The sequence below is a fragment of the Perognathus longimembris genome, chromosome 1, assembly GCF_023159225.1.
Source record: "Perognathus longimembris pacificus isolate PPM17 chromosome 1, ASM2315922v1, whole genome shotgun sequence".
Classification (NCBI taxonomy): domain Eukaryota; kingdom Metazoa; phylum Chordata; class Mammalia; order Rodentia; family Heteromyidae; genus Perognathus; species Perognathus longimembris.
The window spans coordinates 37,318,167-37,332,285 of NC_063161.1; the positions used below are offsets into that span (position 1 = coordinate 37,318,167).

Genomic DNA, 14,119 nt, shown 5'->3' on the forward strand with positions numbered 1-14,119 from the left:
TACTGCTTTCCAAAGTAGTTGAACAAGTTTACACTCCCATCAACAGTGTAGAAGGTTCTAAGGGGAAATTTCTGAGGTAGAGTAAATTAGGAACTTAACACCAGGTTATTGGAATTCAATAAATAGCAATGAAACTCAGGAAGAGCTCGGGAACTTGGAATGTGGACCAGTAGTCACCATAGGCCCAGGGGAAAAGGCTTGGAACGTGTCTGGTCAGTGAAATAAGGATAATGGTTCTAAGTATCGCTATGTTGGCATCTTGATAGAAATTCATAGTAAATGGAGACATTCTGGGAACTCTAGAGGCTATAGAGGTCACTCTTTGGATTACAAGCTCATGCTTTCCAGAGATAATTGGGTTCCTAATTGTCCCTTATTGCTCCCCTAGATAGTTTACTTTGCTTATGTATAATCACTTTTGATAGGAATTAAGTATGTTCACTTTGCTTATGTATAACTACTTTTGTTAGGAATATATTCACTTTGAACACCAATAGCCACTTTATTAGGGATAAATATTCTTATTTTGCTTGTTTTGTTTTATATATGACACTTTCATTAAGACTGTTAAGACTTGGGATGTGCCCTAATCAGTTTCAAAAATTGAACAAAGAGAGTTTTAGGGATGTGGACTTTGCCTGTATGATTTATTGCTTTGTCTTCTGGAATCATAATTGCCTCCTGTAATTATTAACTGGCACACCATCAGTCTAGTGGAGTGTGGTCCTAGAAGGTAATAAAGACTCCCCTGAGTCAGTGGTTGTATTTTTTACAGGGGATACATCACCCATACATTGAAAACATCCTGAATATCTTGTTTTAAATATAACAGTTTAAATTATTTTATGTGTTTCTTTTTACTTTTATCAATGCAAATATTAGATAATTTACTTATGTGGTTTGCAATGTATTTCTACTGGGTAGTGTTGGTGTAAAGCAATTTGAAACTTGTGATAGACAATCTACTAATTCTGATGAAGGACTTCCTCACCACATTGGGTTTTTAACTATATTTTTTCCTTGCTTTGTGGTGATTTGCAAGAAAAATTGAAAAAGGCTTCCCCCTTTAAACGTTTTAGAGGCCCCAGAATTTCCTTTTTTGCTCCTTCCCCACCACAAGCAAATGATCAGTGTGCTTTGTGGATGAGGAGTCAATATTTTACAAGAGCAAAAGGGGGAGATGCAAAAAGGAAAAAAAATTTCCAGCTCCTCAATGGTGTGAAGTAAAAGTGCTTTCAAAGAATCCCACAAGAATGGTACCTGGGAAAATGGGTCTGTTTCATCATCAAGTGACCTTAGGAATTGAAAGGAAACTTTACAACACCAAGACACCACAAGCCATAGTTATTAATGCAAACTAACTAGCATCCCTGCCTATCTGTCACCATCTCATCTTGAAAAACTTGTGAAAATACGTAATCCAGATAAGCTTCAATTAGGTATAAATACCAGCAGCAAAAGGAGATGCAGTACATTGTTCTGATCACCAGCAGATCAGCAACTAGAAAAGAAAAATCAGCTAAGGCTCTTTGACCTGGCTGACTTACTATAGGAGCTACTGATTTCAACTTCTTCAGCTCGACTCCTCTAAAAATGAAATACGCAAGTTGTGCCTTGGCTCTGCTGCTCTGCATCATTTTGGATTTTTCAAGCTGTTATGACCAAGGCATATTTTTTAGAGAAATAGAAATTCTAAAGGACTATTTTGTAAGTATAATTTTAAATAATATTTGGCTTATGATTAGAAATAAATGAATGTGGCTTTGTATCTTGGTAGGCCACCATCTCTAATACTTGGGATTAGATGTGGGGTTATATTGTTTGTTGTAGGTAGGATGTTTCTTGAATTAACAATCTACACATTAATTTGATTTAACAATCTGCCCAATATTCTACAGAGACTTAGAGTGCATTCATGAATCTTCCAAAATAAGAGCAGAATATAGGCATAAAATATAATAATATTGATAATTTTATGGTAACAATCTTTTCAGTTGTGACTAGTCAAGGAACATACTTATGAAAAAAATTGGCTTTAGTTTCTAATTTCTAGATGGCAGTTAAAGTGACTGTAAAGAATGAAAAGTGGCTAAAAATAGTAGTAAGAAATAATTTATCAGTTAAAAGTCTAAAGAAGTTTAGTTCTTAAAGTTCAGGCCCCCAAAAAAGTCACTCTCAGATGTTTTCTTCAAAAGGTGATTTTATAATTTCACCTGTGAATTATTTCTGAAGTTATTCACTCACTGAGATTTTGTAAGAGCTAGGATTCTTGCTTAGGGCTTAAGTTTTTTTATTTTATAAAACGTCTTTTTGCATTTTATTTGTGGGTAAAGAGAATTTTTTTTACTTAAAAGAAGTTATTATTTGTCCAAAATTTAAGCTGCTATCATTATACTATTATAATATTCACGTACTCATAATCAATTTTATTCTCACAGTATAAATCAAGTCTCTCTCCCACACATATATTTAGAGCTATATTTGAAGTTGACATCATATGACGCTGTACCAGGACACAGGAGATGTTATAGAAATCTAAACCATAGGGGGGCAGTATCTTATAGATCTTATAGTGGGATGGGTTTGCTGATTTTTTAGAAATTAGGTTTGAAATACTTTCTTTACCTTGCCATAATTTTTTGAGACACTTGAAGTGCCACTAGCCTTGTTGAGTTCATTTGCGAAAATACAATTTAAGGACTGTATTAATGACTAAGAAAACTGAAAGAATGTAATAGTTTGGCTAAATCCAGCATAAAAGCTTATGGCAATTCATGTGGTTATCGCTAAACAGAAGGCATTACAAGGAAATCAGCGATTATTGTCGGCCTCTGAGTTCAATGCAATGACGTACATTAGTAAGATAGTGGGATGGCTTTGCTGATTTTTTAGAAATTAGGTTTGAAATACTTTCTTTACCTTGACATAATTATTTGAGACACTTGAAGTGCCACTAGCCTTGTTGAATTCATTTGTGATAATACAATTTAAGGATTGTATTAATGAATAAGAAAACTGAAAGAATGTAATAGTCTTTGGCTAAATCCAGCATAAAAGCTTATGGCAATACATGTGGTTATCGCTAAACAGAAGGCATTACAAGGAAATCAGTGATTATTGTTGGCCTCTGAGTTCAATGCGCTGACGTACATTAGTAAGACATTTGACATACATTCATGGATATATTGTAAAACAATTTTCCTTCTTTTCGCAGAATTCAAGCAGTTCAGATGTAGCGGATGGAAAGCCTCTTTTTGTAGACATTTTGAAAAACTGGAAAGAGGTAAGCTGAACATATGGTTGGTTGATTTTCTATTTGTTGATTTTTCTTGTGGTTTCTTTGTTGATGGAAAAAAAAATCACATATTCTTTTCTTTATGCTCTCTTCTCCTAAGGAGAGTGACAAAAAAGTAATCCAGAGCCAAATCATCTCCTTCTACTTTAAACTCTTTGACAACTTGAAGGACAACCAGATCATCCAAAGGAGCATGGACACCATTAAGGAAGAATTGTTCATTAGGTTCTTCAACAGCAGCACCAATAAACTGAATGACTTCATCAATGTGACTCAACTTCCGGTGAGGCGATCTTAATTCTTTCTTCAGTTTCATTACAGAGGAATTTAGCAAAGCATTTAGTTCCCAGACAGTAGAAATCATTTGCTTAAAAGTTGCTGAAGCTGTGAAAGGCTAAAATGCTCCCTTGAATAGTCCATCCAAATTCTGGATGAATTTGTTGGGTCAGCACAGGAATCATACCACAGGCTTTAAAAAACCATCACACACACACACACACACACACACACACACACACACACACACACACACACACACAGAGAGAGAGAGAGAGAGAGAGAGAGAGAGAGAGAATGAGAATGGCTAAATCCAGTGAGGAGGAAGTAGGTGATTCAGTTGAGAAGCAGTGCTCTCATGGTGTCTTGTTTGTGTGGTGGAAATTGTCTGGCTTTGGATAGAAGGCTGAGTGTCTTAGTGGAAAGAGCGGTGGGAGGGGGTGAGAAGATCTGTGTTCACCTTCCAACTTGGCCACAAGGAGCTGTGACCTCAGATGAATCACATGCCTCTTTGGGGCTCAATTTCCTCATCTTGAAAGAAAACTGTTGGGTTCACTATAGACATTTTGTCACTTTCTTTGTGATCTCTGGTAGCATTTCTACAATGTTGCCCATAGGAAAAGAATGGGGGAAAAGAAAGCTGTAGTCTGTGAGGGGACTCCAGGCATTATCCATTAACAATCTCTCAGTTTCTCAGATTCTGCAACCCAATTTATTTTAGGAGAAAAATGGTGAAATTTCTATCTTTTGAAAGGATAGTTCAGTTAACTTTTTAATATGAGAATCCTTAGGCTTACAAGCTCTATCTCATGACATTGTCTTAAATCATTACTTTATGGATTCTAGAATCTGATGGATAAAATTTTAAAGTATAAAGACAAATCATGTTTCCAGAATTTTATCTAGAGCATTAAAGCTTCCAAATCCCTTGACTTTGGTATAAATGGACTTGACTCAGAGGAACAGGTATCCCTGCTTGACTTATGCCCTGAGAGTTAGTGCCAGCTTTCAGTATATCCATGCCTATTTCTCATCTAGCTAAAAGTCTGAAAGGAGAGATGGGAGCATTTCTCCTTGCACCATAGGCTAGAGACTGAGAAACCCCTTGTTCTTAACTCAGCGTTATCCCTGTCTTATTGTTCAGTCCTAGATAAGTCTCATATTCTTGTTGATGTTTTGAACACCAAAAAAAAAAAAGAGAAAAAACAAAGGTATTACAAGATAAGGTAGAAACTTTTTTACTCCATGCAAACTGGGCCTTGACAAGTAAAAACAAAATGACTTTTATGTCCTGGAAGCCCTAGGCTTCCTGGTTCATGATTATCATCCTCTTTTGCTCAGTTGAAAACATATTTTTATTTGCCAATAAGTTCTCTAGTCATTCATGACCACAGTGTTTCCATCATTGTGCAGAAATGGAAATGAACGTAAATGGTCCTCATTTTATTAAGCATAAAATCACCTACATGACCCTAATTGGTTAGAATGAAGAAAGTAATTAGTGCCATTTGGGGGTGTAGAAAGCATTTCATAGGAGAAGTTATTGAAATTACTAATTATAAACGTTCTTTATCAGTAAATAGATTATTATAATAAGAATATAATTGGAGTTTATTTTGAATCCTGTTCTAGAAGGCATAGGATTGACCTAATATGGAAAACCATTAAATTATTGTGTTCATCTTTCTTGGTCTTGGTTTTTTCCACAGTGCTTAGACTGTGCCAGTATCTCTCACATTTTGGAGGGTGTCAGAATCACCTGAGGAACGTAGTGACCACACAACAGCAAGGGCTTATGAACCTGGATCTCTGAGTTCTTTGTTAGGTCTTCAGGTTAGTCTGTTAAGCAGCACCAAAGCTGAGGAACATTTCCAAGAGAAGTTACTGATGTACACTGCAGATACTAACCCATCAGTGCCATAGTTGTTATGCTCAGGCTTCCTCAGCAATCTCTTCATTGTTTAGATGAAAAGCAGAGGTTGAGAGAGGTGACTAGTTCAATGTCACTGCATGGAGAATTCAGCCTCACCTATTTTTTCCCCATTCTACTACAAAGCTCTTTCCAATACATAATTCTGAGAATTCTGCAGCAGTAAAGTTAGACAGGTGATCAAATACACCCTATTCCCTATTGTGTACACATTTAAAATTTAATTGTCCTTTTAGCTTTAAGTGCTGAAAAAGTAAATATTATATATTGAGGAAATATATTGCTACTCAGAGTCACATTTTTAAAAACTGTATTTTCAATTTTAATAACTATGATGGGATACAAGGTGAATGTCCTGATGGCTTCTACACCTAAAATTAATTTTACTGTTTTCTTTCCTATTAGGTAAATGATGTGCTGGTCCAGCGCAAAGCGATGAGTGAACTCATCAAAGTGATGAATGATCTGTCACCAAGATCTACCCTAAGGAAGCAAAAAAGGAGTCGGTGTTGTTTTGGGCTTGCAGGTCATAAAAATAAGGCTCATCCTGCCAGAAGCTTTTGAAAAATTTGAATCTAAATCTATTTATTAATATTTAACATTATTTATATGGAGAATATATTTTTGGCTTCATCAATTACAGAAGTATTTATAATTGTGATGTAATGAAAATGCCTATCTATTAATATATGTATTATTTATAATTCCTGTACCTTGTAATGATTTCACTTGATGCTTTATTCTCTTTGACTAATTAGCCAAGATTATGAGATTATAAGGCTCTGTCTTAAGGGCTATTAAACAGATAACCTGTCAGATTCTGTAGGTTATACATTTGTTTCACCTGATGACAGACACACCAAAAAAACCCACTTGCAACTGAAATGACATCATTTCACCACTGCCTATCTGAGAACTTCTGTCTTCATTCTGAGCCGCTGTTTTCATGTCAGATGGCACTTGAACATGTCAGGTGTGATGGCCTGTTCCCAGATCAAACCAACATCTGAAAAGATTTCACACTTGTTGCTTCTGAATTGGATTGACAACTGTGATCTCATCGAAATGGAAAGTAACTCAATTGTCTAGTTAAATGTTATTTCATGCCTATGAATAAAGTAAGAGTATACTTCTACAATCAATCATGTAGTACCAAGTTTTTTTCCCCTCCCCTGAAGACTGTGGTAATGACTGACATACTAATGGATTAGAAGGAAGACAGTATTAGTTTTGGACATCACAGAACTGAATTAAAACCTCAGTAAGTGTACTTTCTCTCCACTGGGAATTGATTGGCATTCACTGATCAGGTTGGCACCTATTTTCATCATCTAAGATATTTACTAATTGATTACGCCATTATTAGATACATAATTATCTTATGGAAAACATCCAAATTTCTTAGTTTGTCATAGAGATTTGTTTCTAGTTTCTCTTTCACTCCCTACCCTGTCTTGGTATCCCTTCTATCCATCATTGGATTTGGGACAGTGTTTGTTCTAGGAGAACACTGGGCTGGGGCTGGGTTACGCTATTGCAAGTAGCATAACCAGGCTATTTTGGTTTAGTAACTTCAAAGTGATTAATAAAATGGCTAATTAGCCCATCTTGGGTAAGTTGGAGATATCAGAAATTCTAGGTGAATGAAACTTAGCTATCTTTGATTTTAGCATTAATTTTAGGGATTATGGCCAGAATAAAAAATGCTGAGTAACTGGAAAATGACATAGTGGAAACTCTGAATCAGGAGTTAGGAAATCCCCACTGTCAATTTCCATAGGCCACCATACTGAGGTTGATCAGATGCAAATGAAGGGACCACACCCCAAAGCCCTGTCAGTCTGTGACTATGAATTCTGGTCAATTTATGGAATAATAGTGAATGCAGTTTGTCATAATATTGTTAAAAGTAACAGTTGCTTACATAAATCCTTTTCTTATTTTTTCATTTCTGAATAAGCACTAACAAGTTGTGTCAGAAAGGCAGAAGACACTTACGTAGAGAAAGCAAAAATAAAGATGAATGCACCACAAGTCATTGAACAACCACAGTCTTCCAGAAGTCTGTGAGACTTTCAACCCTGGTCTCAGCATATGAGAATTGGCACTTTCCCAGGGCATCAAATGATCAGACTCTTAACTCATGTGCATATCAGAGAAAAATTAACTGTCTCATTTAATTCAGGCTTGGTTCCTGCATAGGCATTATCTTTCAGATATGTGAGATAGTTGCTGCCTACTTTAGCTGTGATTGCTGCTATTTCATGCCAATTGCCAATGGACTCAAGTTGGATGACACAAAATGATAGGCCAATCCTGGAACCTAGAATTAGCTGCTAGCTGGTAACTTTTTCTTCTAGTAATGGGACAGTGATCCTGGCCCCCTTTGAACTAGAATGATACAGTGGAAGATCACTTCAAGGGATGCTATATCCAAAGTGAGAAGAAACTGAGCTGGGAAACAAGGTTCTGTACTTATCAGATATTTTTTTCCTGATGAATAGTTTAAAGGTCACATACCTATTAGTATATGAATGTTTTAACCACACGGGTTTCGGTAAAATCAGAATCAATTGCTACTAAGAAATGCTACTAGCTTTTTTTTAAAATCAACATGAGATTTGCACCTAAGGAAAATTATAGTCTGTGAGTCTGAGTGGCTTGAAGATCTAAATGGTTCAGAAGGCAGTGCCAGGGAAACCACACAATGGGTTTTCTACCCTGAAATATGGAAATGTATTCATTTTCATCTTTTTTTCTATCTCAAAAATGAGACCACAATGGTGGTATTAAAAACTGATTCAGGGCTGGGAATATGGCCCAGTGGTAAAGTGCTTGCCTCATATAATATGTGAAGCTCTGGGTTCAATTCCTCAGCAACACATATATAGAAAAAGCCACAAGTGGTGCTGTAGCTCAAGTGGTAGAGTGCTAGCCTTGAGCAAAAAGAAACCAGGGAAAGTACTCAGGCCCTGAGTTCAAGTCCCAGGACTGGCAAAAAACAAAACAAAAAACTGATTCATACATGGCTCACCAAAACGTTTTGCTCCAAGTGAAGAGACTTGCCCTCAACAACGCTGGGACGTCAAGTACGGCCAGAGGAGAAGCAATTCCTAGTATGCTGATCAGAAAGACTGGGCATTTGCTTTCTACTCCTTATTAGGAGCAGTTAGTGGGGAAACGATAGATTTTGAACAGATGACTGGAAATAGCTCCTTAGGAGTGAAATAAGGGGGCATTTCTAGTTTTATCATATGGATTAGGATTAGTGGTTAAACAGGAAAGCAAGTTAGTAGAGGAGTCATAAGCAACAAAGAGGGGTTGGCTTGTAGTATCATTGACCCTGGAGAATGCAGTTGGATGAGGCAAATTACTTTCTATCTCTGGGAGAAGCAATTGAGATTTTGCAAAATTATCTGTGAAATGCAGTTGTAAACTGTGTTTCCCACTCCCTTATATCTTCTGCTCTGGCTGTCCTTGGAGTTTTGGTTTGAAAGAGTCAGAAGACAAGAGTAATCACTAAAAATTGTTACCATAGTTCCTGGAACAAAATTAGCAGGAAGTAGAAGCCTTTATTTTATTATTAATCAACTTTATTTTAATGGAGCTTTTTATTCCCATAAAATAGCTTCTTAATTAGCATGTGATGATTATTGATGACTAATTGGAGTTGAAGCAATAAGAATAATAGCATCAAACATATCATTTGGATTTGCTGTGTGTGCATATATTTACTGTAGTGAGTTCAGAAGCAATATTGAGTCCTTTGCTTGTAGCTCTAAGAGAGAAGTATTACTACTATTTCCTTTTTATAGGTTAAAGAACTAAGGTCCAAGATCACACCATAAGCAGCACAGCTAGGGCTTGAAACTAGACATACTTTCCTCCAAGACACCTTATTAGAGAGAAGAGGAACTCATCAGAAGGTGGATAATTTTGACATCTTCTTTGGAGAACATCCTGGAAAAGAAGAGGTACATGTCCCTTATAGAACAGAAAACCTCTACATCTAACCTAAGTTGTAGCAGAAATAGTCTGCAGGGTCCAGGGCAGAGACAACCACCACTTTTCACTGGAAGGGAAAGAGACTGAGAGGCTTTTGGCAGCCACAGCCACCAAAGTCTCCAATAACCCTAGTTATCACAATGGGAATTCATAGCCTCTATCACTTAGGATCTATGCAATCTTTGTCAACATTAGTCTAACTTGAAAGAGGAGTCAGAGATTCCACACCTGCAATCTCATTAATGCCTGAACGTTTGTACCCTATTCAGTAACTACTTGCACCCTCCATTATAGGGGAAGGTCATATCCACAGTGAAAGTAATGTGTAAAAGCTTCAAGTGATATCCCCTGTACCAAATGTACAGAGTCAATACAAAGCAACAAGAAGCTGGAAAATCAAGAATATAACACCACCCAAAGAACACAGTAATGTCTTGGTGACATGTGACAAAGAAATAGAGATGTATAAACTGCCGCATAAAGAATTCAAAATTGTTTTAATGGAGCCTAGTGAACTTTAAGAAAATACAGAAAAGCAAGAAAGAAGAGAGATCCCAAATTAACAGCCTAAAGTTACCTCAATGGACTAGAAAAGTAAGCCAGTAGAAAGAGGGAAATAATAAACCTAGTAAAACAATAGAAAAGATCAACAAAACTGAGCAGGCATGTTTTTGGAAAAATAAACAAACCTTTAGAGACACAGTAAAATATACTAACCAAGATTTCAAATAAATGAAATTATCTATGAAAGGGGAAATAGTACAACGGATTCCTTAGATTTGCAAAAAAAAAAATCACAAGAAACTACTACATAAAGAATAATAAAAAAATAAAAAGGATACCTAAAAGAAATGGAGATAGGAGTCTCTTGGATTTGTCTCCCTGGGCTGGCTTTGAACCTTCAACTTGAAATTTCAGCTTTTTGAGTAGCTAGGAATACAGGTGTGAGCAAATAGCATCCAGGTCTCCAAGGATTTTTTTTTTTAATTTGCTCACTTCTCACTATAAAAGTAGATGGTGTGAACAATATCCTTCACGACTGTCAGTTTTTACAAAGATGACAAAGATCTGCAGAATGACAAAGATGATAAAATGAAGTTTGATAAAAATAGCTATTCAAGCTATCTTCCAGGAAATAAAAGTCCTCTATACATCTTTCAGACTGATTCTTTCTTATAAAATATTTATGTATAACTAACCTCAGGTTCCTAATATGTAGTTCTTGAAGAGATTTTAACTTTTTCCTTTTTCTTTTTCCTCTCTTCTCTTTACCTCTTCTCTCCACTCCCCTCTCTTTCTCTTATGTTTTCTTTCCTTCCTTTCCCCTCCCCTCCCCTTACTCCCTCCCCTCCCTTCCCCTTCCCTTTACTTCTTTAATGCCAGGAATCAAACTTAGGGCCTTAGGCAAGCACTCCATCACCCATAAAGTTTGATTTTAGGCAAACCCTTAAAGTTTGATTTTAGTCAAAGTATTAATGTTTTCTTCTCCTACCTCAGAATCACTTAAAAGAATTTTCTTCTTTATCTCCTTTTTTCTCCTTAGAAACAGAGCCTAGCTATATAACAGTGGTTTTCTGAAATTTACTATGTAGCTCAAACATGTACATATCTGGCTCAATAATCCGTATTTTTAAACTCTATTACTGCCACTTTTTATCTATAACTAAATTTAGAGTTGTAGAAAAGTAACTTTTTAAAATCTATTCATCCAAAGTTAACTAAGCATCTACATAATCTAGCATTGTAACATATGTTGATAATATTGATACTTCTAAGAGACAATCCCTACCCTGCAAAAATTCCTAGCCTAGGGAAAGGAAGACAAGTACACACACACACACACACACACACACACACGTGCGCGTGCAAGACTAGGATAGCTTGTGGTGGGATGTGGATGTTATAAGAGAGGAAAACATGTAGTGCTCAGATTGATTGGGTGAGGCCAATGAAGGACGTGGGAGGGTGTAGGACAATAGATTTCCTTTGTTATGGGGTTTGAGGGAGGGGATTCCCTGTCCCTCCAAGAGTCCACCACTCAGAGATAGTCTCAAGTGAAAAGATGGATTTATTGGGGAAGTTCCAGATGGACTGGTACCAGGTTTCAGAAAAGCATATAACACAAAACAGGCCAGAGACACAGAGATTTACTTCCGTAAGATTTCTAAGTAACTCCTGCAGCCCACACATACCCTTAACACTATCAGGGAACAGGCTAGAGAGGGAATAAAGGACAAAAACTGTACCAACAAACCAATTCAGTTCTGATGGAGAGCTGACTTGGGAAGCCATGGGGATTAGAGATGAGCCAGGAGACAGGACACAGGACACAAACATGGAGACACGTGGCATGGAATAATGGTGCCTGAGATGGCCTGACCCTAAATAGGGTCAGGCCCAGGGGCTGGGTCACAGGAAGCTCCCAGTTCCAAGCACTGGACAGACAGGTTCAGTTACCTATAGGGCATGTGTGCCCCCCCTTCCACCCCCAGGAACACCCATTACCTGGGGATGGGACTTCTCTTCCTGTAGGAATCCAGGTACACCCATCAAGACAAGATGCTAGATAGTACAAACTAGCCATGTGGTCAAGGATGGTGCTGGCCAGATCTGACCTCCATATTACACCTTCTTTCCTTTCTTGTAATCAGGCACAACACAAATCTAGGAAAATAAAGTGGTACCCTATGAAAACTCAAGGTACTAAAGCAGATAGTTTTATTTCTACACTTTTATAAGCTTCAATTAAAAGGTGATTTCATTTTGACATGTCCACATATACATACAAAATATCTTGATTAGACTCGCCTCCTCTGCCACTCTCCTTTATTCCCATTCCCTTCTTCCCAAATCAATCGCAATAAGCTTCCTTGTTCTATTTTTACAAACAAACACACACACATACAAATAGTGGGGTTTTTTTCTTTTTACCATATTCACTCTCCTTCATGTTTTCTATACCCCTTCTCCTTTCCTACTAATATCTTCATTCTGGACAGAACCTGTTTACATGCTTGGAGAGACTCTTGTAGCATGGTAATATTCAGGAAAGTCAAAGCAAAAAGCTATCTTGGCAGTAATGTGAAGTCTTATTGTATTACTGAAACACTTTCAACAACATTCCCTGTTACCTTGTGTGAAAGGAAGAGAATGGAAGTGAACAATATGTTGGACTCAGAGGGAAGAGAAGGGAGTGTTCACAAAAGGGAGGGAAGATTTCTGGAGAAGCTGCCATGAAAGGTGGTTTTGAATTCGAAGTTGGAGAATTCCTTCTTACTGAATCATTGTGGACCCCTATGAAATTTGGAAGCTAATGACTCAATAAGAAAGTCTCCTCTCTTTCCCATAGTGTTTGTGAGGGTTGAGTAATTAAGTATTACATCTCTCTTCCTCCTGCTGACCCTGCCATTTTGCAGACACATAGAGCAGAATGCATAACAGTAAGAAGTTAAAGGAAGTTATGCATTTCTTTGTTTCTTTCTTTGTTTCTTCTCAACCCTCTTTCCCTAATCCCTCCTTACCAAGGTCTAGAGCCTGGAAGCAGATTAGGTAGTGATACTTTTCATTTTGGTTCCCTCTGTCAGATTGTTCTCCTGACCTTCTTTAAAGCTCCCAAATTAATATTTCATGCTGTGATCTCTATTTACCTATAATCATGTATCAGTTAATTTTCTCATTGACATGATAGAACATCTGGCAGAAACAACCGAAGGCGGGAAGGTTTTATTTTGGAGCATGGTTTCAGAGGGTCCAGTGCATTTGCTTGGAACAGAAGAACCCCATGGTTTCAGGGAAGTATGACTGAGGTAGACATGAAAGAGAGAGAGAGAGAGAGAGAGAGAGAGAGAGAGAGAGAGAGAGAAAGAGAGAGAGAGACAGACAGAGACAGAGAGAGAGAGAGAGAAGAGGGGACTGGTTACTCAGTAGAATCTTCAAAAGTATGCCATTAGTGATCTATTTCCTCTAGCTCTCAGACTTGCTATAATCTCCCAGATAGTGTTATGAGCTGTGGACCAAGCAAGCCTTCAACACAGGAGAATGCCAGAGACATTCCATATTCAAAATGTAACAGTTCCACCTATTCTCTTATTCTTGCATTCTACCCAGTACAGGACTGTTAGAATTGTTGGTGCTTTCAATACTAACAACCGTGATCCTTGCATTTTCCTGTCTTTTCACTTTCTTAACATCCTTCCTTTCAGTGATCATGTCTTCGATGCCATTCTAGTCACTCACTTACTTGGTGGTTAGACCTCAACTGCCAACAGCTAGAACATTTGCTATTTTGAAGTACCTTCTCTTGAACAATGATATTCAGGAAGCAAGATCTGGGGCTATGTGTGGTAATTGCGTCTAAGGTCTCCTTGTCTCTGGTTACTTCAATGAATAGAATGGAAAAATAAATACATGTATATTCCATACACACATATATATTTTTTGGTTTAGTATCAATATCTAGCTAAATATATACTAAACATAAAACAATGGTTCATGTTCTAGCTTTGATACTTTTCTTCCTTCTGTCATTTCTCCCAAAGTGAGAAATATTCCTTTCACGACCTGCAATACGTTTATATTTTTTCCAAACCTACTATACAATGAAGGTAATTTTA

At 37.2% G+C, this 14,119-nt stretch overlaps 1 protein-coding gene across 1 annotated transcript; it reads left to right on the forward strand.

The window, feature by feature from the left end:
- The first annotated feature begins 1,593 nt into the window (after window positions 1–1,593).
- Ifng (interferon gamma) lies at window positions 1,594–6,065 on the forward strand. Its single transcript, XM_048340707.1, has 4 exons — window positions 1,594–1,707; window positions 3,215–3,283; window positions 3,396–3,578; window positions 5,907–6,065. Exons 1-4 carry the CDS (start codon window positions 1,594–1,596, stop codon window positions 6,063–6,065), a joined length of 525 nt encoding a protein of 174 aa, XP_048196664.1.
- Window positions 6,066–14,119: the final 8,054 nt, after the last annotated feature.

Bases quoted from the DNA above. Each gene is read 5' to 3' on its own strand.
- Ifng (XM_048340707.1), top strand. From the start codon at position 1,594: ATGAAATACGCAAGTTGTGCCTTGGCTCTGCTGCTCTGCATCATTTTG. The intron at 3,284-3,395 runs GTAAGCTGAACA...TCTTCTCCTAAG, and splicing joins TTTTGAAAAACTGGAAAGAG to GAGAGTGACAAAAAAGTAAT. The intron at 3,579-5,906 runs GTGAGGCGATCT...CTTTCCTATTAG, and splicing joins TCAATGTGACTCAACTTCCG to GTAAATGATGTGCTGGTCCA.